Source organism: Fulmarus glacialis, unplaced genomic scaffold, assembly GCF_000690835.1.
Source record: "Fulmarus glacialis isolate BGI_N327 unplaced genomic scaffold, ASM69083v1 scaffold11732, whole genome shotgun sequence".
NCBI classification, from domain to species: Eukaryota; Metazoa; Chordata; class Aves; order Procellariiformes; family Procellariidae; genus Fulmarus; species Fulmarus glacialis.
In genome coordinates this window covers 35,878-58,401 of record NW_009199830.1, presented here as the reverse complement: position 1 = coordinate 58,401, position 22,524 = coordinate 35,878, and the positions used below count along the sequence as shown (strand labels likewise).

Genomic DNA, 22,524 nt, shown 5'->3' with positions numbered 1-22,524 from the left:
ATACCAAATTAAATTCCAATTTTTTAATGGGAAAAAAAACGGATAGAAAAGAAGAAATAATGGTGAGATGAATGGACGATTGCACATTTTTCAATGAAAGGAGAATTTTACTTAAACTTCATTTTTAGAAAAAGTTTATGTTCTTAAAATAAGCATGGTGATTGCTGTAAGTGGGTAAGTGGGTGTGGTTGAACTCACTTCGTTTTTCCATTCTATAAATGTCAGAGAAGTAAACTCCAAGTTTCAGAACTATAGCCTGAAGAAAAAACACTCATCTGAATCATCCCTTTTGTTTAATTAAAAAAGAAAACCCAAGCCCTAGCCCCTGAGATAGCTCCCTTTGTGAGGAATGTCATCATAATTGGCCTCACCTCTAGGGAGGAGAATTTTTGGAGGGAGGGCTGCAGGTTGGGTTTGTCTCCTAACACCCTATCTTGAGGATATAAAAGAAGCACCAGGGCGTGAAGTCACATACTTTCCTCTTCCACACCAAGCTGAATAACTGACACTAGTGCCTTCTTGTGCTGCAGCTATGGCTACTTCCTTCATGCAGAGCTCTTCTTCTACCTATGGTGGTGGCTTTGGGGGTGGCGGAAGCAGCAGCTCTCGCCTTTCCTCCGTCCGAACAGGAGGAATCTGCCGAGCTCCAAGCATACATGGAGGATCTGGTGGCAGGGGTGTCTCCATGTCTTCAGCTAGGTATGTCTCTTCTGTAGGAAGCGGATATGGTGGTGGCTTGTCTGCTGGTTTTGGTAGTGCTTATGGAGCAGGCTACGGTGGTGGTGCAGCCTGTGGCTTTGGCGGAGGAGCTGGCTTTGGCGGAGGAGCTGGCTTTGGTGGAGGAGCTGGCTTTCGCGGAGGAGCTGGCTTTGGTGGAGGTTTTGAAGTTGGTGGTGGCTTTGGTGGTGGTGATGGCCTTCTTTCTGGAAATGAAAAGATAACTATGCAGAATCTGAACGACCGTCTGGCTTCGTACCTGGACAAGGTGCGAGCACTGGAAGAGGCAAATTCGGATTTAGAAGTTAAAATCCGAGACTGGTATCAGAAGCAAGCTCCCACCAGCCCAGCCCGGGACTACAGTAATTATTACAAGATAATTGAAGATCTCCGAGACAAGGTATGACATGCATATGTAGAGGAGTTATAAGAATGCATTAGAATTGTGGAGCTGCATATTCCATTTCTTTAAAATAAACTAAAATAATTACAAAATAAATACTGAAATCCCCAAACCCAAATATATTGTGGTTATAAGCATTCCAGCAGAAAAGAGTAGCTTTTTCTTAATTTAAAAAGCAAATATGCTATCCCAAAAATGTGGCATTTGTTGAAATTAAAATGATTGCACTAAAAGTTAGCAAAACATGGCAAAACGTGTTTAGAATTATCAATATATTTATTCAGTAATCAAATAGTAAAGAATGTGATAGGTAGGCCTCAAAGGCTGCAAAAATAATTCTCCTAGCTACAGATAAGATCAGGTGTTGTACAAACGTATTTTCTAATTATGTTTCTAATTTGTTTCACACAAAGGTATCTCAGCTCTCTGGTTTGCATATGGTATGTGGAAGAGAGCTCAGCATTTTTGGTTTTTCTCTATAAAAGCTGTAAGAATTACAGTGTGACCAAAGAGCAACATAACAATTTGAAATGGCTGTTGCAATCCAAAAAGCATGTTTAACCAGTGACATCACAACAGAGGTCCATTTTTTTCCACCTTCTTTGGTGGTTTAGAGCCTCAATTACTACCTACTATGTATTCAGGACCATGATATTCACAATTATTCACAGGAACCTTTTTCTGTGTTTCTTAATTGCCAGATCCTTGCAGCTACTATTGACAATTCCAGAGTCATTTTGGAGATCGACAATGCCAGGCTGGCTGCAGATGACTTCAGATTGAAGTAAGTTTACCTGGAGCACATTTGTCTTCTTTCTCCTTGTCTCTCTCTCAAAACAGTTTTATCTAGAAAATAAATTTCTTCAGTCACTGAAGGACACATTTTGAAATTATGGATAGGTATTTTTCCTTGATAACTTCTGATGAAAAAAACCCTGGCAAACTGAATCAATGTGATGAAGGATCAGTTCAGAATATAAACCTGGTAGAACACAGCATCCAGATCACTGAGCTGTTTACATAATAAATTATACTTCATGTCTTAATTTTTTAGTGATGCTTTTAACTATTTTTACTAGCCTAAATCACAGTGGAAAAGAAGACAGGAATAGGTTGGGATTTTCACTTAAAAGGAACAGAGCGGCATGGAGAGATCGCTGTTCAGTTGCAGTAGTTTTCTCTCAAAGAGTCTGAAATTTAGAAAAGAAAGACAAAGAGTAATTTGGGGCTTATTCAGCTCATGGACTCAGCAGTACCTTAGACACTGCTGAAAAGACGATAAAGATACTTGCGCAACTGATTTATCTTGCAGTGATGAACCTGCAGGCTTATATTTTCTCCTCTAGTGTCCAAGGCAGAACTGGGCAATCTGTGCTTTTCTTCACACCAAATTTGAGAGAACACTGCAAATGGACTGTCCTGTGTGACAACTTTTCTATTGATGCTGACAATCATTATTAGGTTCTGCAAAGTGAAATGTCACGTACTCCTCAAGAATAAAATCAGATGGCAATGCATGTATGTCATAGTAGGATGTTGGCAAAAAAGATCTTTACTCCCTTCATACTTCCTTTCAATATATATGTTTTCATTTATAGCCCACTGTTCCTCCTACATTTAATATAAAATTTCATAGTTTTATAGCTCTACTAAATACAAACTCGTACATGTTCTAGTGCTTGTTTCTTTTTTAAACTGCAGATATGAGAATGAGTTGTTCCTGCGCCAGAGCGTAGAGTCCGACATCAACGGCCTGCGCAGAGTCCTGGATGAGCTGACTCTGTCCAGAGCTGACCTGGAGATGCAGATTGAAACACTGAAGGAGGAGCTGGCTTATCTAAAGAAGAATCATGAGGAGGTGAGAGTTCGTAACAGTGCAGAGAGGAATTACTTCCCTTTGGAATTTATGCCTCTCGGGTGGGGAGGGGGAAATCCAAACAAAAAAACCAGAATGACAACATTACAGCTTAATAAGAAGAAAACTGTAATATTAAAAGAATCCAAAGTGAGCCCTGAGAAGCATTTCTCTGATTCCAAACTGTTCAGACATTAGTTTCAATTTGAATTCATAAGCACATGACAGGTCACTGAGATAGTTAAGCTGAGTAAAAGAAACATACATATAAGTTACATGTAAATATGTGTGTGTTGTGTGTGAGTATACAGAGAGTAGAAAAACATGTGTGATTAGAGATAAAATTTGATAAACGTTTTTATGTATGTTCCACCTATGTTACTTGGTAATAAAAGTACTGCATACACTGCGTGAATTGCTGGTGGCAGAAAGTATGTGAGAAGAAGAGACTAATCTTTTTTGTGTCCTCTGCCTTCTGCCTGTGCAGGAAATGAAAGAGTATTCAAATCAGCTAAGTGGAACAGTCAACGTGGAAATGGATGCGGCTCCTGGCATTGACCTGACCAGAATTCTCTCTGAGATGAGGGAACAGTACGAAGCTCTGGCTGAGAAGAACCGTAAAGATGCTGAGGCCTGGTTCTTCACTCAGGTATAGTTACGCCAGTAAACAGCAAACGGATGCACTGCCTCATTATTACTGCCGCAGCAGATGGGATGGGCCCTCCTTTTCTCAAAATAATAGAAAAAATTTTTATACAATATGTATGTGATTTTACAGTTGTTGTTTTTGTTCAGACTGATGATCTGAACCGCGAAGTAGCCACCCATACGGAACAGATACAGACCAGCAAATCGGAGATCACAGAACTGAGACGCACAGCCCAGGGCCTGGAGATCGAGCTCCAGTCGCAGCTCAGCATGGTATGGAGCTGTCCCGAGAACATCACGAGTCACTGCTAGTACACTCTCCCTTCCCTCCCCCACTATCTTGCCTCTCCTTAGACTCCCCCTCTGTGGGACAAATCTGCATGCTAACCTATACTGACGTTATTCCACTTTAGAAAGCTGGACTGGAAGCCAACTTGCGAGATACAGAAGGACGATACTGCGCACAGCTGGCACAGATTCAGGCCCTCATCACCAGCGTTGAGGAACAACTGAGTGAACTTCGGTGCGACATGGAGCGTCAGAACCAGGAGTACAGAATGCTCATGGACATCAAGAGCCGCCTGGAGCAGGAAATCGCCACGTACCGCCAGTTGCTGGAGGGCCAGGACTCTCAGTACGTTACTATATACAAATCCTATGATGATTAGATAAGGTTCATAACATGACACATTGTAAAGCAGTAATTTGTGGTTGCTAAGCTGACTCCAGATTACTAAATTACATCCACTGTATACGCAGCCTTTTGAGTACTGGCAAAACAGATGCCCGGCAAAATCTGAGGCGTTGCTGTAACTCAAACTAAATCTCCAGATCACTTGTGCTGATGATTTGAAAATATAAATGCAACCATTTTGACTACGATGAATTATAGAAGGCACCAGGCACTATATATATGTCTTAAATAATCCTCTTGTTGCACTGGAATAATAGCCTTCAGCCTGAAATAACCTATAAAAACCTGTTCTCAGTATTTCTTTAGCTCTTGGTTTTCTACACTTGTGCACAGAGGTGAAAATATTCATCATCATACACCGGTACTCCCAACTAGAAGAGGACTTGGTACAGACCACAGCTTGCTTTAGTAAAATCTGTATTTTAGTGCCCATTTCTCGTATCTCATCTACCCATGGAATTACTTTTGATTTCTGAGGAGGAATCAGCTCCTTATATTGTTTCTAGATTATGACATTTTGAGAAGAGGAGAAGTAGATAGAGATGTATCAGGACCGAGAACTGGTCTGACTGCTGTTCATATTTCCTATCGAGTACATAGGAGTGGCCTTCAAAGCAGAAAGCACCTTAACAATAACACTAGTAACGACACACCTGAGAAACAACCCATTGAAAGGAGCGGTGTGAAATCATGATTCTTCACACGCAGTGGTTCCTAATGGATCAATGGTTTCAGTGGACAGGGTCAGTGGTGGTCATTAATCAAATATTTCTTCTTTCTACAGGATGTCAGGAGTGATCCCTAAGGATGGTAAGAAAAACTTTGATTTAAGGAGGGGCTGAAATGAATTGAGAAATAGGATTAAATAAACCTATCTTTTTTGTTTAGGACTTCTTCTTACTAACACAGATTACATTCTTTCTGCAATGACTACATTCTTTATCATTTAGAGGCAAAAATGTAATACTTCATCTTACTTTATGTGCACTTTTGAAACCAGTAGCTTGCCAAAATGATTGCGTGAAGTCCTCATGCAAAATACCAAAATCTCCCAAAGATTCCTAAGTTCCTCTTCTGATTCACACAACATACAAGATACATCCAAATCCGACAGATGATGTGCACTTTTAAGATTTACTGAATGTGGACCAGTAGGGAGAGAAAATAAGAGGTAAAGGCAGTTCCCCCTTTGATATGTGAAAAAGATCTTGTGAGGAAACAAACAAAAAAAAACCCCATCGCACAGCTCTTCAGTGTGTTAGCAGTGCATTTTTTTTTTTCCTAGTTGAATTTTTTTTTTCTCTTACAACAGCATCTCTGAACAGTGGAAGACTTCGCATGGGCATGGAAGATGATGGAAAATCTGCTTCTGCTCGTGAAAGAAGATTCCAGTAAAGAAATACTGAATCCCCTCTTGCATATGACACCATATAAGACCAGTGCAGCCTACACATTGGTTAATGCTAAGAGAAATATCCTTTTACTTTCGCCAAATCACAAGAATGTAATCCAAGAATGTGCAACAGCTTGATGTCTTTCCTCAAATTTGCTCTCCCTTTTTACATGATCATTTGGCTGTATGGGTCAGAGATGACAAGCTTGTTTTCTGTCAGTAGCTATATAGTTTCCTTACGAAAGAACCTACATAATAAAGTTTCTGTTCTGCTTGTGCAAATACATCTAGTCTAATGTTGTTTTTTTGAAGTCAATATGGCATTGCCATGCACATGACCATACACCCTCCCTAACACAGTGCCTCCTGTAACCCAAAACAAAAGATGCTCAGTGGATAACAACAAAAATAACAATAATAACTTTAATCATAATAATAAAGATTATGATGAACAGGCAGACATAAAGTGCCATTAGATTCTCCCAGGAATCTGAAGCTAATATTGGTAAAAAACTGAGAAGATAATGCAAAAAATCCTTAAGCTCTTTGTTCTGAATTTAAAGTGCACAACATGACTACAATTCATGTACGAATAAAATGCACCTCTCAAAAAAAAAAATTTTTCCATATATATATTTACGCTCCTGCACTTCTTTCAGCAAAAAGGCAAATTCCCTTAGCTCTTGAGGAAGCACTAGACAAGGTCCAGGTGAAATGAACTGTTCAAGCAGAGTTTGCTGTGACTATTTTGGTTTTCATACATAAGGAGGAAACCCACCAGCCTGTGTCATTACTGTAGCTGCTGTATTAACAACACTGCCTCTTCTCAGCAGTTAAGTTAGTCTGCAAATCTACAGTAATTGAAGAGAGGTGCTTATCAAGATTTAAGAGGCTAGTAAATCCCAACTTCAGAAGCATATAAAACATTTACATAAATGCTGTATTTTGCTAACATAACCTGTTTGGAAAATTTGTTGTTAGCCTCATCACTGGGTATTTCAATCCACATAATAGTATCTACAAAAACTATATAATTTCTAGAATTATGTATTTTATTTTCCTTCCCACCTCCTTAGAGCTACTATTTTTCTGTCTTCTATTTTCTGACATTTAAAAAAAAAATAGCTACACTGCTGGCACCAGCCCTACAGTTTAGCCATGAACGAGGCTGCAGGATCATTGGTATTCCACTGTTAAGAAACATACACACTGCTGGTATTCTCACTGGAAAGAACTGAGAAGAGGTTGTTGCAAACTTCAGCAAAGCAATATCACAGTCTACCAGAAAAGAAAAACCAAACAGTACAAATGATATTTTTTCCTGTTCCAGAAACCAGGTGACTATTACATGTATCACTCAGACAGCAAGAGAGAGAAATTCTACAGCCAAAGGCAGCTATCCATTTGTATTTCAGATGGAGGGAGGAGTTGAATTGACAAGTGATGGTTGCACGATATTTACCTGTACAATGTAGGTGTCAAAATACTCTGCCTATACTTAAACTGCAGCTTATGAATTCAGTTCAGTTTGCTTTTCATGTTCCAATTCAGTAAAACAAGTACAATTCCCAAATAAAGCAACCTGGGACTATGCATTCCTCAGCTTCTGCTAGCTTGGGCCTGCCTAGCAGCTCCCCAGCTTACAGAGAGCAGTTTGTATGAAACAAGGAGACGTCACCATCTAATGGTGCCATCTGCTGACAATGTTTTATTTTCTTACTCTGATCCTTGCTTTCATTCTGCACTCTGTGGATTAAATAGGTGACTAAAAACTAGTCCCATAGTGCCAGCCTGACAAAGGAGAGCCATATCTGGTTTTGAAGTAAGTTTTTTGGTCTTTTCCATGGATCCTCAACATGTGTTGATGAAAACTGTGTGGCATCTTTTCCAGTTTGAAAAGGCTGAGCTTCAGAGGAAACACTTCTTATGTGCCAGATAGCCTTTGTTTTGTGTCACTTGCCAGAAAAAATACAATTCTGTTTATCATGATGGCATGATATTCCATGAAACTATCAGGGAGTAAGACAGAGGCTATTCTGTCTCACAAACTGTCAGCCTCACTGCCAGCCAAGTTGTGAATCTCACTGAGCAATTTCACATGAAACAAAGGATTCATTTTATTTCTCATAATATTATGTACATATGTATGTATTTATATTTCAATGTAATATTTCATAGAACATTAGCTTGCTGAAATGCCAGGCTAGAAAATTCAGTCTGAAATTAATCTCTGGTGAGATGAACTGAACAGCAGGACATCATTGGTTCTATTATAATTTGGGGTTTTTTTCAAGTTAGGCCTTCATTTTTTGTCTGGTGCTTCAAGCTCTTCTCACTCTCAAGCAGCAGGGCTGATACCAAACTGTAGCTATTAATAGTAGCTGTTATCAGAATATTTTGTGATAGCCATACCTTGTACTTATTGGAAAACTGTATCTTCAATGATTAAGTTCCCCAAACAATTAAAAATGTTAGCGTTTCTATACAATGAAATGAATGAGGAATAAGAAGGAATGTAACTGGTAAAAAGATCAACAGGTGCTGAGTAAAGCTGACACAGAGCCACAAGGAGGAGCTCAAAACCTGCCCTATTCAGAAAATGAGGACTAAGAGGCATCCCAGGAAAGGATCAAGTGCAGCAATTCTTTATTGCTGAAAAATTTCAAATGAAACAGAGAAAAAAAGATTCCTTCAGGTTTCTTCCAATATAGTGTATTTCTGGTTTGTACAGTCTCTCCAACCCCACCATTCAGAATGAGTAACAGTACTAAGTAAGATCTTGTTAAAGAGCTGAGCCTTCAACTGCTGTAAGGAAAAATAGCTGCACCATTTCTGAGAGAGCCCATGCCCGCTCAGCTTTCCACCTCTTCCCAAACCTGCTTCCTCTCTCCTACCCCTCAGTCGCCGTCTAGAACTACTCTGAAAGACAAGGTAAACCCAATAACCCCAGCTGTTGCCATGGGAACACTTCACAATTTACCACCTACTTACCAGAATGAGGAGTAAGAAAATCTTTGCAGAGGCCAGACTTGCCCGTTCTATATTTGATGGAAGAAGTTCGACAGAAGGTTATTGAAACTTGTGAGAAGGACTATTTTTGCATGATTGCCAGGCCAATTTTTAGGGCTGGTAGCTTTAAATATGCACTTGAATTTTTCGAGTGTTGTTACAAACTCATGTTCTAAACATTTTCTACAGCTAATTATATAAATATCTTAATAGTACTAATACTAGTAACAGCAAGAAATTCCTGCATTACTATCTGTTTCAACAAGACTATTGAAATATGACTGCACCTCGAATCATGAAAAAATCACTAGAAAAGACAGTTAAGTACCTAATTCTCATGTATTTCAACAGGAAATGGGCAGCTGAAGGCAATAGCTGGGCCTTACTCACTTTGGACTGGAGTTTTAGTCCAATGACAGAGGTTGGATAACTTCATTAAAGCCTCCTGTCTCATACAGGCTGAAGCTGTTTGGTACATTAATGGCAGCTTGATAGGACATGCTGCGTTTCAGGATTCACAGACTGCTGTAATTCTAAAGCCTGAGAATTACAACACAAAGAAAGTATCTTGAGAGACCCATCCCTGCCCCAGCTCTCCATTTATTATGTAATAGACAATACTCTTCCCCTCATAAGCAGGAAAACATAACATATTAACTACAGGGTTAGAAAAAAGTCTGAGGCAGAACTGATCCTGTTCCACACCTACTGATTTTAGCCACACCTCACTATTATAATATGAAAAGAAAAAGGAAAAAAAAAAAACCAAAACAACCAAAAGGAAAGCAATCCGGTATGTGGCTGTGATTCCAAATAACAACAACAGTGTGTGCAGGCTCATAAATGCTTCAGAATTGACCAAGAGGAAGCACGTTTCATGATGACACAATCTTGTTGCTGTAGTCATTCATCGAAGGGAAACTCCCACAGGAAAAGGCATAAAGCTGCTTAGGGAAGGCTAAGAAGCTGCTCAGTGCTAGTCAGTCAAACATTGGGTTAGATTCACAACAGAGCTAAACATGAGTACCAGCCAAGGCCCTTTTCAATTTTTTTCTGGGTCCCTCAGGGGTAGTTCAGGGTGTGGTTTGGCCCAGCAAGGAACTTCTTACAGACCTTCAAGTGCAGATGGTGGTGCCAGCAGCACACATACCTCTTTCGCCTCTGCCAGACCCCTCTGGCTGGCTACTGGAGGAGGGGCACCTTGGGGAGGCTTCGGCGATGGGGAAAGCATCTTCCTGGGTGGGAATGAGAAACAGACTATGCAAAACCTGAATGACCGTTTGGCTGCCTATCTGGACAAGGTCCGTTCCTTAGAAGCAGCTAACGCTCAGCTGGAAAGCTGCATCCTAGAGTGGCACAAGACAAAGTCTCACGGAAAGAGGCATGATTTCAACCAATACGAGCAAAACGTCACTGACATGCAAAGACAGGTAAGTCAGAGCTACAAGTGACTATGTCATTCTCTGTTCTTTTAAGGAATCTGGGTACTCATTTATGCTGATGGCTTTTCTTTAAAGAAAGTTAAATAAAACCTTTTAAATGTTGGAAGTACTAATGAAAGTGGTTACAGGACCTGGGCATAAACGTTCTTTGTGTTCACAAGGAGGAGAATGGGGTACAAGAAAGAAAGGCTGGAAGAAGACAAGGGGGATTCTGCAAAGACTGGTAGTATAAAGAGATTCGTCTGCTGCCAAGTGTTCGCTTCTGTACATGAAACTGTGGTTTGAGTAACTATGTCTGGCAGAATTTGGTCTTTTTGACTGCACATGTATTCAAGCAAATTACAAAGCAGGCAAACTGAAGAGACTGCCTTCTTTCATGCATGCTGTCTTTAGACATACTGCTGCATTTCATTTCTTTGATTCCTGTGGTAGCAGACAATGAAACTACAGGAGTTTTGGGTCCAATGAGCTTATGTAATCAGATGGAAAAATACTTCATTGTAATTAAGAAAATAGCAGTGACAAATTCCTTGTGGATGTTTTCACTGTAATTAAAAGAAGAATTTCTGGTTCCTGCCAGTAGTTAATATTAACGTTCAACAGTAACTCTTTTAATCTCCCAAACTCACGTGTCTTCAAATTTAAGCATAATATTAATCTGTATTCATAATGAACTTACTTAGCACTGTAACCATCTGTGTGACTAATCGGTGTAATTAATTTTACTTAGCCATATGAGGCAAAAAACAGAGCTATTCCAAATGTGATGTTGTAGTTCTCCCTCTACTTTTTATAGTACGGTTACTTGGCCTTCTCAAGACCCTGAGAAATTTTCTTCAAAAGGGCTTGGAAATGGTATTATCCTGCATCTTTGGTGATTGAGGCCAGGGACTTAATCAAACTCCCTGCTCGCTGTTAAATGTGTTGCCTCCAGGCAGAAGATGAGGCACTCCGACCACAGACAATGTGTAAGGAGAGCCAGAATTGTCATCACCTATTTCTGTTTTAAGGATAAAGAAAGGTCATCCGTCTCCAGACCTATCACTTGAGCACTTTTTTTTTAACTGATCCAGAGATAAAAACTTGTTCATCAAGAATATAAATGTGTTCACATTGATTCAGAATTAATAAATTGGCAAAATTTAGGAAGACAATAAGGCTAAAAACATAATGCTGATTGGGGTAAAGCCCTCACTTTTGAATAGCTTGTACCCAAAACACTTATTTTTAACACTCACCACTTAAATAGCTATCACTAGTGACGGGCACTTGTTAGACTAATGGCTGTCTCAGCCAGTATGTACTGAATGCCGTGCTCATACTGGGGAGGAAGGGCTATTAAAGGATTACCTACAGACAACAATTCAGTGATTTAACCCAGAATTTTTACTTTCTCTATAAATTATTGCAATTAGCACCATGACTGCCAGTAAAATGAGTGAAAATATAACATCTAATTATTAACCATAATTAAATTAATTAACTATGAATTAAAAAGATGAAACTAATTTAGCACCTAAAATAAAATTTAGACAAAATTTAGGATCCTATATCCAATAACCCAGAAAGTCTGTGATGTGCTGGCTGTCTAAACTTGGAGGCATATAATTATTTGGGTCCTATATTTTGGACCACACTCTTCCCTGGATACTTGAATTCTGGATGAACATGGAATCATAGAATAGTTTGGATTGGAAGGGACCTTTAAATGTCATCTAGTCCAACCTCCCTGTTGTGGGGGATGCCAGATGAAGCAGCAAGTTGCCTTGCTCCAGCCTGACTCCATTCTAACCCAGATACAAAGTAAAATAGCACCAGTTCTTCAGGTAAATGTCTCATTCAAACATCTTGTACTGCTAAATATGCAAACTGATTTACAGAGCATTCAAGGAGACAGGAGCAATGCTGTTGGACAAAGGACACAAGACATGCTAAGAAAGAAGTCAGTGCAGGTAGCCTTCCTGAAAAAAATCTGTTTTGAGAAGAAATTTGGGCATATTTCATATATAATAATGTGTGAGTTCTTAATTAAGTTATCTGTAAGTTTGCGGATTGATATTAGTGATGTACCATATTCATGATGGATGTAATGAAAAATCTGTATAATTATAAATAGAAAAATGTCCACATTTGAAATGCTCTGCTAACTGGCATAGCAATCAATGTCGTACAGCAGTTGGCAGAACACTGACAATTTTAACTCCTTTGTTGTATTCTTTCTTTTTTCAGATTGCACAGAAAGAGTCATAAAGCATTCATATAAATGTATTTCTGTTTTGTTTGAATATGAAATGGCACAAAGTTAAAGAACTCATGCTTTCTCATTGCCTTATTACCTTCCATAGTAAAATTTACCATTCTCTAAGGATAGATTCAAGAATTGCCTCTTCTCTGACAACAAATTCCAGGCAGCAACACATTTAGAATATTGTTAGACTTCTTCAGCTGGCCTTGATCATGTCCCAGGGCAGTATCCGAGGTGTGCTGCTAATTGCTCAAGAATGTACAGTCTGTTAACAGATTAAACATTCCACAGGCACCTTCTTTTTTACTATGAGAGGTAAACTTTTGACACTTCAGGACAATTTTGTCATTTCCTTGTTTCTTTGTGATTCATTTATGTGTGGGAAGTTTTACTTCAAGGTGCTGAGAGCTCTGTAAATGGCTAATGATTTCTGTACAGCCATAATGCACGTTGTTTTGCTATGTAAGTGTTGAATGAAGGCAGCTGTTGGAACTGCAACCATGCTTCTCTTTCCTCTTTGTTAGAAAAGGACATGACGTCCCACAATTATTAGTTCCTGCTAATTATGTATGAGATCCTGCTAGAATTCTTTCAAAGATTTTGAATGGAATACTGAGCTTTTCATATTCAGATCTATAGTTCAAAGCTATATCATGTTAACAGGGACTTACAAGCCTTTTCAGTGCATGCTGAGTACACTAAGTGAATGATGTGCTGCACTTTCTCCTGCACCTTTTAGGGCAAATTTCAACATCCCAAAGCAAAATCAGAAGCATGAGTTAATCACTCCATGCTACTGGATGATTCAGTACAGTTATAGGTGAATAATTAAATGGACCATGACAACTAGATGCCAGTGTTATTCTGAAAATGACAATCCATGCAACACCAGACTGAAGCACTTGTGGACTTGAGGGGTCCTGTTCATGAGTTGCTGCTACCATCATCGTTATGCCTCTGCATCACAACACTGATTCAGCAAGGTGTTTATGCACACGATTACTTTTTAGCATTTGATTAATTCCAGCATTTTGATTGTACTCAGACACAGTTTAATGTTTCTTACTGAAATTTGCCCTAAAGATGACCAAGGCTTCTTCTCCAGCAATGCTAAACGGAATCAAAATCAGTTCACAAAAAAAGAGGAAGACAGGGATTGTTATTCTGTAATATACCATGAAGTTTGTGTAATATTCATATCCTCTACCTGGCCAGGAATAAGATGATGACTCCTGCTTCATATCCAGAAAAGTAAGACAAAGAGAAAAGTAACATTATGGACAAAAATTGCAGAACCATCTAAGTGAATCTAAGTGAATTCTTTTATTTATGTACTCTCCTTAACATGGGACTTCTGCTATTTAGATGCTTCCTACAAGCAGCAGGGAGTCTAAAACAGCACAGGTTATTCACCATCTTACCTTATGGCAACACTGAGTCTCCTGTTGGATTCTCTGTTTTCCAGATTGAGGATGGCAAGATCACCAATGCCAGTATCCTTTTACAAATTGATAACGCTAACATGGCATCTGAAGACTTCAGACTCAAGTAAGCTCTTCTTTGGTTTCCTGATTAAGTTCGAAAGAGGATTAAGCAAAATATTGCTTTTTCTTGATAATCCAATATGAAACTGACTGTACTGAGGTTTTCTGGTGATACTGGATAAATAAAACTGATGTAGAACATAAGGAAAAAAAAAAAAAAGAGGATAAAAAGGATGTAAAAACCACAAATGATAGCTGAACAATCTTGAGTCACCCTGTTTATGATACTTAGTTCAGGTCCTGAAGAGCAGGTTTTACAGCAGACACTTGATACTTGTGACAAAAGGCATTTAAAACTGTCATCTGGGAATACAAATGAAGCCTTCTCTGCACTATGCCTCCCCAGTCCAGCCCAAATCTATTTCCTGTACTTATCACCTCTCCTGTCCAGCTCCGCAGGAAATACCCGTCCTTCAGTATCTTCTGCTCTGGATTCTCGTAAGTTTTGCCACAGTAAATGGGCCAGTGCTTCCTTGGCTACCAGTACAGAGTTTGATATTTCAGTACATTGGTGAAAGATAGTTCTCAGACCAACTAAAAAGCCCAAATGTTTGAACAGAAAACTTCCAGGCAGATATTTGCAAAGGAAAGGAATTTACATTTCTGTAAGTTAGACTTCTTAGGAATCATGAAGATTCGTCTTATTTTCAACAGGTGATGATCAGCTATTAAAAAATGTCTCAGCTTTTGGTAATATTGTAACAAACTTAAAGACTCTGAACACTGTAGGCTTTATCTAGCCTTGCCTTTCTTTCTTTATCATTCAATAGTGTCATCAAAAGGAAACAGTGGAACTACTTTGAGAGACTGGAATCCTAGAATGAGTCTGATGGATTGAATGTAGTAACATCATTAGCACCCACAAAAAATGAAGTAAAGGGAGAGATTTTGAGGAGCAGAAGTCCTTCATGTGCCCAAGGGAATATACAGCAGTGTCTCTGACCTTGCCTCACTACAGATGGCAAACTGCAAGAGGTTAGAGAGGGATGTTAATAACTGGCTTCTATGATTTTTTTCCTGTTTTCTGAAGGACTGAGAAGTTATCACTTTGGGAAAACTACAGAAAGCATTGATTGTAGATACTGTTTTCACATCTTTATTGGCAAATTTTTGAGAATCATATTCTCACCAGCTTTCACAACCTGGGAATATGTTCACCTAAAATGCAAAAAGGAATATGAAAGAAAAAGCAATTATTTCACACCAGGAGGAGTTGTGAGGAAGAAAGAAAAGCAATAATGAAACCCATCTTACTTTTAAGACTACTCAAGAATTATCAAATAATGTATTTTAGAAACAGAATTTGTTTTTTTTACACAGAGAACTTAAGCAAGTCTACTTGTCTTTGATACTACTTATACAAGAGGCTAGAAGCAGTCTGTTCTCAACAAGCATGCTTTATCTTCTTTTTCCTGATAAAGGTATGAAGCAGAGAAGTCTCGCAGGCAGGGAGTGCAGCTTGATGTTGAGAACTTGCGTAAGGAGCTCGACGGCCTGACCATTGTTACCACAGATCTGGAAATGGAAATTGAAGGCTTAAGAGAAGAGCACATCCTCAGAAGGAAAGACCATGAGGAGGTAGAAAAAGTTCCACTTGGTAAAATCCTATCACACAAATCTTCGCTACCATGTAATTAACTTTGAGTAAGATCCACAATCTATAAGTGGGATTGATGATTCAGAACCTGATCATGTTTCTAACGAAGCCAGTGAGAGTCAGATGAGGCACAAAGTTTGTGTACTACTTTACTTTACCAATTAAATTGGGATTTCAGAAAGGATAACAAATTGCTGTATTTTCTCCCAGAATCTTTTCTAGTCACCTACCCATCTATCATACATAGCTAATAATAACTTACATATTCGACAGAAATGTTCTCAGAAATACTTAGATATAAATACACAGAGATTTCAAGTAAATATGAAATCTTACTGGTTGCTGTTGAGTTTTACTCATCACAGACTTTCCCCTCAACTCTGGATACATCATTTCGCAGAATCACAGAATCACGGAGTGGCTGAGGTTGGAAGGGACCTCTTGAGGTCACCTTGTCCACCCCCCCAGTTCAAGCAAGGTCACCTAGAGCAGGCTGACCTGAACTAAACAGACGTTGAATTCCTGAAGGATCAAAATTAAAAAGAATGGTTGCTGAAGTCAAGTAAAATTACTTATTCTTGCAAAATCCTAAACAGAATAATTAGATAATAATTAATAATTGTCAAAAAACATGCTGCTCTGAATTCTTCCAGAGCTATACCACAGTGGTCTCTGTTATTCCCACATATATAATACCACTGCTTGACAACATGCTGTCTTCATTTGCTTGATCTGACGTTGTTTTCAGTTATTACCTAATGCAGAACCAAACACCCTACTCGGTATCTGTGGATTATTAAAACAGAGAATAGAAACATAAGGGATACACAGCAGTAGGTGAAGCTGTCTTTGGCTGATCCCCTTATACCCAAGGATACTACTGAACAGCTATAATAAAACAGTTCTTGGAAGCAGGGTAACCAACAGAGACATCAGTATGTCCAGCTGATCTGCACTTTGGCGGCCGTGATGTCATACCCTGAAATGCTACTTTGCCTGGGCGCTTTTGAAAATGGTACCTAGCACATAAGATTGTGCTACACCAAAAGGAATGTTACCATACCTGCTTGACTTGTCCTGTAATTATGTTGTTTACACAGTAATTATATGCTTTAATCCAATTATTCCTTTAACAATTACATAGAACTTTTACATTACTCTCCTGTAAACTTAGTTATAATTCTGTAAATATTAACATACAGGGTAAGAAAGACGAAATTACTGTTAGATTTTCATCAAAGGTTTTGGGTTCCTAATAGATAAATAAATAAAAAATGTCAGTGCTTCTTCATTAAGTATATATCTTCCAGAAACATTCTATGAAATGATCTTCTCACATGTTTTTTATTGAGTTCTCTAGGACAGTTCTGCCACAGAGGCAGCTGTAAGTCACTGGTTTAAGTCACATCACAGTATTATTCATATATAAATTTTCAAGATAGTGTTAACTGAATATATATAACAATTAACCTACAATAATGAAAAAAGTATTTTTGGGTGTTGTGAGAGGATGGAACTGAAGAAGACAGACAGAAATGAAAACTTTCCACTTTCATAAACAAGTTTGCTTGTTTCCTCTGCTAATACACGAGTAGGATATGGAAGCAAATCGCTCATCACAAGACTTCAAAGTCAATGTAAAAGTAAATGCAGCACCTCCTGAAGACTTAGCCAAGATTCTAGCAGAAATACGAGAAGATTATGAAGCCATAATTGAAAAGAATCGTCAAAGCCTGGACAGTTGGTACAAAGAACAGGTAACAGCTATTTTCTGCTCATTTCAAAGATCCCTGTTGCTGTACATGACAGATGAGAATCAGTAAGTTTTTCTCTTGCTTTTGCTCCACAGAGCGCATCTATGTCTCTGGCAGCAACCCCCAGTCCAGAACAGGTACAACGCAATGAGAACGAGATCAAGGATCTAACACGTACTTTACAGGCCCTGGACATCGAGCTGCAGGCACAGATGAGTAAGGTATCTATTGCAGACATCTCTGGCTGGTCACTGTTACTTCATATATTCTCAGAAATTGTCACGGACCAATTCTTCATTTAAATCCATAGCCTAGCATAACTTTATTGTAGTTATTAAAGAATCAGTGAAATTGGAATTTGGACCATGCTTGACTTTGACAGAATACGCAAAATAGATTCAGCAACTATCACCGAGAAGTGAAAAATTTATGTCTCTCCTTAGAATAAAATATGGGAAGAAGAAAAAGAAGAGATGGGATAGCTGACTCCTTGATCTAAAAAGAAAAAATGTCCAAGATGACAGCTAGTAATACAAATTTCATATTTACAACCTCTATTATAATACATGAAATATTTGAACTGTGAAAAATGTTGGTGGGGAATCTTCAAAAATAATACTCAGCTCTTGTACAGGTTAAAGCTCACATATCCATGACTTGGAGACTTTGGAGCAATTCTGGACAGTGAATGCAGAAACAGACAAAAGAGTCAATAGTTACAGGAACAGGTTTTGAGCAGAAAGAATATGGCAGGGATAAATTGCTCAGGTTTTGCCTCTCATTATGCACACACGACACAGCTTCATGATTCTGCTGTCTTCACATGAATAGTCATGCAAATGCATAAGTGTTTAAATTACCACAGTCTTAATTTTGTAATCTTCTAGCCAGAGACCGCATTTGCTGGCATTTCTGCATTATATCTACCACATAAATAATAATCATAGTATTGGTATTATCTGCCCTGTCAGAAACACATGCTGGAAGACACCTTGAGTGACACTCGGAATTACTATGCTGTTGCCCTTCAAAACATGCAGCAGATCATCTCCAAATGTGAGGAAGAGCTAAACCAGGTTCGTCATGACATTAAGCAGCAAAATAACCAATACAAGGTTCTTCTTGGGATCAAAACCCGCCTGGAGAAGGAAATTTCCACTTACCGCCTGCTGCTGGAAGGGAATGTTGACGGGTAAGGCAAAGCTGCCCTGACTGGAATAGATGAGAAGAGAGTTCTCATATTCAGGTTATTTGTTTGTTTGTTTATGCTTATTCAAAGCTTGTGAGTTCCATACTACATCAAGGGTTGTATTTTAATGTGATGGATCATAATAAAAAGCTTGAGCCACTTAGTATACAGAGAAACTTGTACCCATGTAATTTGGATCACCTAAATTAATATAACTTTTTATTAAAAAAAAACATTCCCACAGCATGCCTATCTCAGCATAGGAAAAAATGCCAATTTCAGTAAAATTCATAGTGATTTCCTATCTTCAAAACAAGTTCTAGATCAAAAAGAAGCCTGGAAACAAGTTTAGATCTTTTTTGGTCAGCCATGTGCAGTTACAAATACCAGCACACAAAATCTGTATACCAGCACACAAAACCCTCTGCTGATGGGTTGTTTGTTTTCCCCATCTCTGCTTTGTCTGAAATTCTGCATTCAGAAATCTTTGGGCCTCTCTATTCTTTATTCTCTCATCTTATATAGACAGTATATCTTATTTATAAAAATCAGAAAAAAGAAGTTTAGCAGCCTTTATAACTGAAAATCTCAGGGAGGCAGGACAGTATGGCACCAAGGATGGGGTTATTTGTCAGAAGCCAAAATGGGATCAACTTGAGCAATTCAGAACATATGAGAAAGAATGCAACTGTCCACAGCAGAAGCAATAATGAATGTACATGGGAACAGTTTTCAGGTGAGAGTATCTGTACCTAAGACTACCGAAGAGGAAAAGTTCTCATGGTATAAATGCATCATTCTTTTTTTTTTTTTTCTCTTTTCAGAGTGGTATGAGGTCTCCTTAGAATCAGTGAGAAGAAAGGGATGAATAACTTCTTGAAATTAGTATAATCATTATTTTTTCTCTGTTTTATTATCTTTGCAGGATAGCAAGAAAATCTGAATCAAAAGCTAAAGGTAAAAGTCCCTTATTTTGTTCGCTATAGTGACTCTTAATTATTGTCATTTCCAATCAAATTTTACTCAGAATAATTTTAACCTTACATGAATGAACTACGAAAAGTTTGCATGGCTGTTAATTCTCAAGTAGGCCATATTTGAGAATAATTTCAGTGATTCATCAGTCTTGTGAAGGGCTGCACTTCAGAGCACCTTCTGCTGTGTCTGCCCACTCGTGGACTATCTTCAGACTGACCTCTGTTAGTCAAACATACTGTCCAAAGCTCAGACTCAAGACTAAAGCTTTAGCTTTCATGGTATATGAGGAGGCACAGAGACTCCATTTGGTGACTAAAACAGTGTCAGGGCTTGAGAGCAAGCAGAAAATCTGCATGTCTGGAAACTCATATTCTGGCATGAGCATGACCTACAGACATTTAGCTTAATCTGCTCTGAAGTTGGATTTGCATTGGCTGGGATGTAGCTGTATTATTCATTTGCCCTGACCTGGACAAGACTCAGGGTGACTTTTCACAAAGAGCAATAATAAGTATTGACTTAAAGGGAAACATATAAAGATAAATCAGTTGAGGAGGTAGCTGGTAAATTGCTGTAAACGAAGCTTTCCCTGCATCATCTTGTCTCAGCATTGCTTCTTGTCTAATTAACATTTATTTTTCTTTAAGAACATGCTGGGCTAAGCAATCGAAAGATCAAAGCAATTGTCCATGACAGTGTGAATGGGCAGGTGGTATCCTCCACCATCAACGAGATCCACCAGCAAGCATGAAGTAAAAAGTTCTGCTAACCACCGGCTTTCCTAGCAGGCTAAGCTCTGAGAACCCTTCTGTGCAACTACGTGCTGTATGATGGTCTCCCTGTGTGTAAAATAGGGATACTATAGTGAACTCTCTTCTGAAATGATTTGCAGCCTGATAATGGAAAGTGCCATACAGAGCTAGGTATAGCTGATATTGTTAGTTTAAAGAGCTTTTAGTCATCAAAACGCCAAAGAAAAGCTATTCAATGAAAATGGCTGGCTGAGCTGGTAATATATCTATTATGCACATCTCACTGGGGCATGAATCTCCATCTGTGATTCATTTATTGCTCTGCAAATTAACTATAATTTAAAGCAAATAATCTCTCAACTTTTCTCCTGGTCTTATGTCTCTCATCATATACCTCACTGCAGCCAATAAATTCTTTTCCATTACTTGTTCTGGTCGTTGGAATTTCCGATTTTGCTTTTTCTTACGCATGCACCAGCCCAAAGCGGCAGTGTTACTGACATAGGTCAAGACTTCAAAAGCCTCATTGTTTCAGGAGGTATAAAACTGGAAGGACACAAAAAAGAAGAAACGCGGTGACACAAGTTACAGGTGACGTTTACATAAGCAAAACTATTAGACTTCCCTATATACAACTTTTCAATGTCACTGTTTAAAACAGCATTATTAGTAGGATTGTTGTAAAGTACACTTTTACTAAAATAGTCACCCTAGAAACATTTCTTTATTCTTCAGCTTTAGAGAAATTTTTTTTAACTAACTTTACACACTTTCCTTCAAAGATTATAAGTACTTTTCCAGATACTGTCATTCTTTCTCAGTGACCCATTTAATTCAAAAAAACATTTCAGTTATTTGCTTTCATATTAATGTTCATTGTTTTTGTTGATGGGTTCTGTAGTCGGGATAGACTGGTATATGCAACACATACTAACGTAAGGGGAGAGGCCCAAGTTCTTTAGCCAAATCCAAGCTTCTTCCCCTTTCTCACATCAGCCCAATCACCAACTCGGCAGGAGACCCTAACAGCAATAGGAAAATTTCCAGTGATATGTAAAGCTAAAAACTGAGCAGGAAAAAGAGAAATATTATTAGGACTGTTTAGACGAGGAAGGCTGTAAAGCAGAACGAAGAGAGACAAAATGGAGCATAATGAGTGTCTGTGTGGATTTGCATTCCAAAGTCAACATCTGCATATAAAACAGTGTGTTCAGGGCAGTCTCATATTCATGAGTGAAATTGTCATTGTACTCTTTCATACCTACTCATAAGGGACTTTCATAAAGGATTCCTGTTACCTGCTTTGCTTTGAAACAAGGCTCGCAAAACAAAGTGAAAATTGCAAAGAAAATGCAGATTTAAAATAAACAAAGTCCATCTCTATGATACAATGTTTTCTTACTGGCATGTTAGGACCAGTTCATGATTCCCCTTTGGCCCCCCCCCCCCCAACTCTCCACCCTTGTTGCACAAAGAGATCCCAAAAGCATTGAATGGATTACCTAATGGTTTCTTTAAATTGGGTAAAACTTGTAATACAGGATTAGTAACTCTTGGCTAATTAACAATGTCCTTCCTTATGGCTTACCAGATCCAACAAGCCAGACCTGGTGTTTGTGGCATCTGGACAAAACGTGCCTAGGTTTTCTTGAACAATTTTCTGTGTTATTTAAAGCCATATTCATTTATCTAATTTACAGAGCATAACCACATTGCAGTGATACAAATAATTATAAAAACTTCTAAGTAGCCCCTTATTTCCAAATCAAAGGAAAGTATCTATGCTTTGCGCTAGGTTTTGATTGTGCTAAACTACAAGGAAAGAAGAATGAAAAATGAATAATTTAAGTGCTTTATGGAACACGCCTGTCCTTATTTCACATTCTTGAGCAATGCATTGGGTTTACTCGTGTCCTAGTGTCCTCTCATGGTGAGAGATGCACTCCCTGCATTCCTGTGTTACGCTTGGCTATGGTCCAAATGGTACCGGCTAAGACGTAGCAGAATTCCCATTCCACTCCACTGCTTTGATGATTTTATAACCTTCTCCTACAACTGTGTCATTGTGTTCTGTAATGGTCAGACCAGTACAGCTCACAACACTGACCTCATAGTTCACTCCATTTACTAACATCAACACACATCAATGGCTCTAACATCCATTCAAGTTGCTGTCTTTTAATAAGTGAAGTAAACCAATTAGTCCTTAAACATATAAATATTAGTTACACTACATTCTGTTGTCTAAATGAAAGCAAGTATTCTATAGCAAAAATTGCTTATTTCTGTAGATTTTTTCATGGT

At 38.5% G+C, this 22,524-nt stretch overlaps 2 protein-coding genes across 2 annotated transcripts; both read left to right on the top strand.

Annotated features, from left to right (window-relative positions):
• The first annotated feature begins 532 nt into the window (after positions 1–532).
• Positions 533–5,712, top strand: LOC104069668 (keratin, type I cytoskeletal 15-like). The gene is made up of 8 exons (XM_009573386.1): positions 533–1,117; positions 1,822–1,904; positions 2,822–2,978; positions 3,463–3,624; positions 3,771–3,896; positions 4,037–4,257; positions 5,102–5,127; positions 5,630–5,712. Exons 1-8 carry the CDS (start codon positions 533–535, stop codon positions 5,710–5,712), a joined length of 1,443 nt encoding a protein of 480 aa, XP_009571681.1.
• Positions 5,713–9,738: 4,026 nt separating this feature from the next.
• Positions 9,739–19,476, top strand: KRT23 (keratin 23 (histone deacetylase inducible)). Its single transcript, XM_009573385.1, has 7 exons — positions 9,739–10,149; positions 13,872–13,954; positions 15,372–15,528; positions 17,143–17,304; positions 17,397–17,522; positions 18,273–18,493; positions 19,416–19,476. The coding sequence occupies exons 1-7, from the start codon at positions 9,739–9,741 to the stop codon at positions 19,474–19,476; spliced, it is 1,221 nt and encodes a 406-aa protein (XP_009571680.1).
• The last annotated feature ends 3,048 nt before the right edge of the window (positions 19,477–22,524 follow it).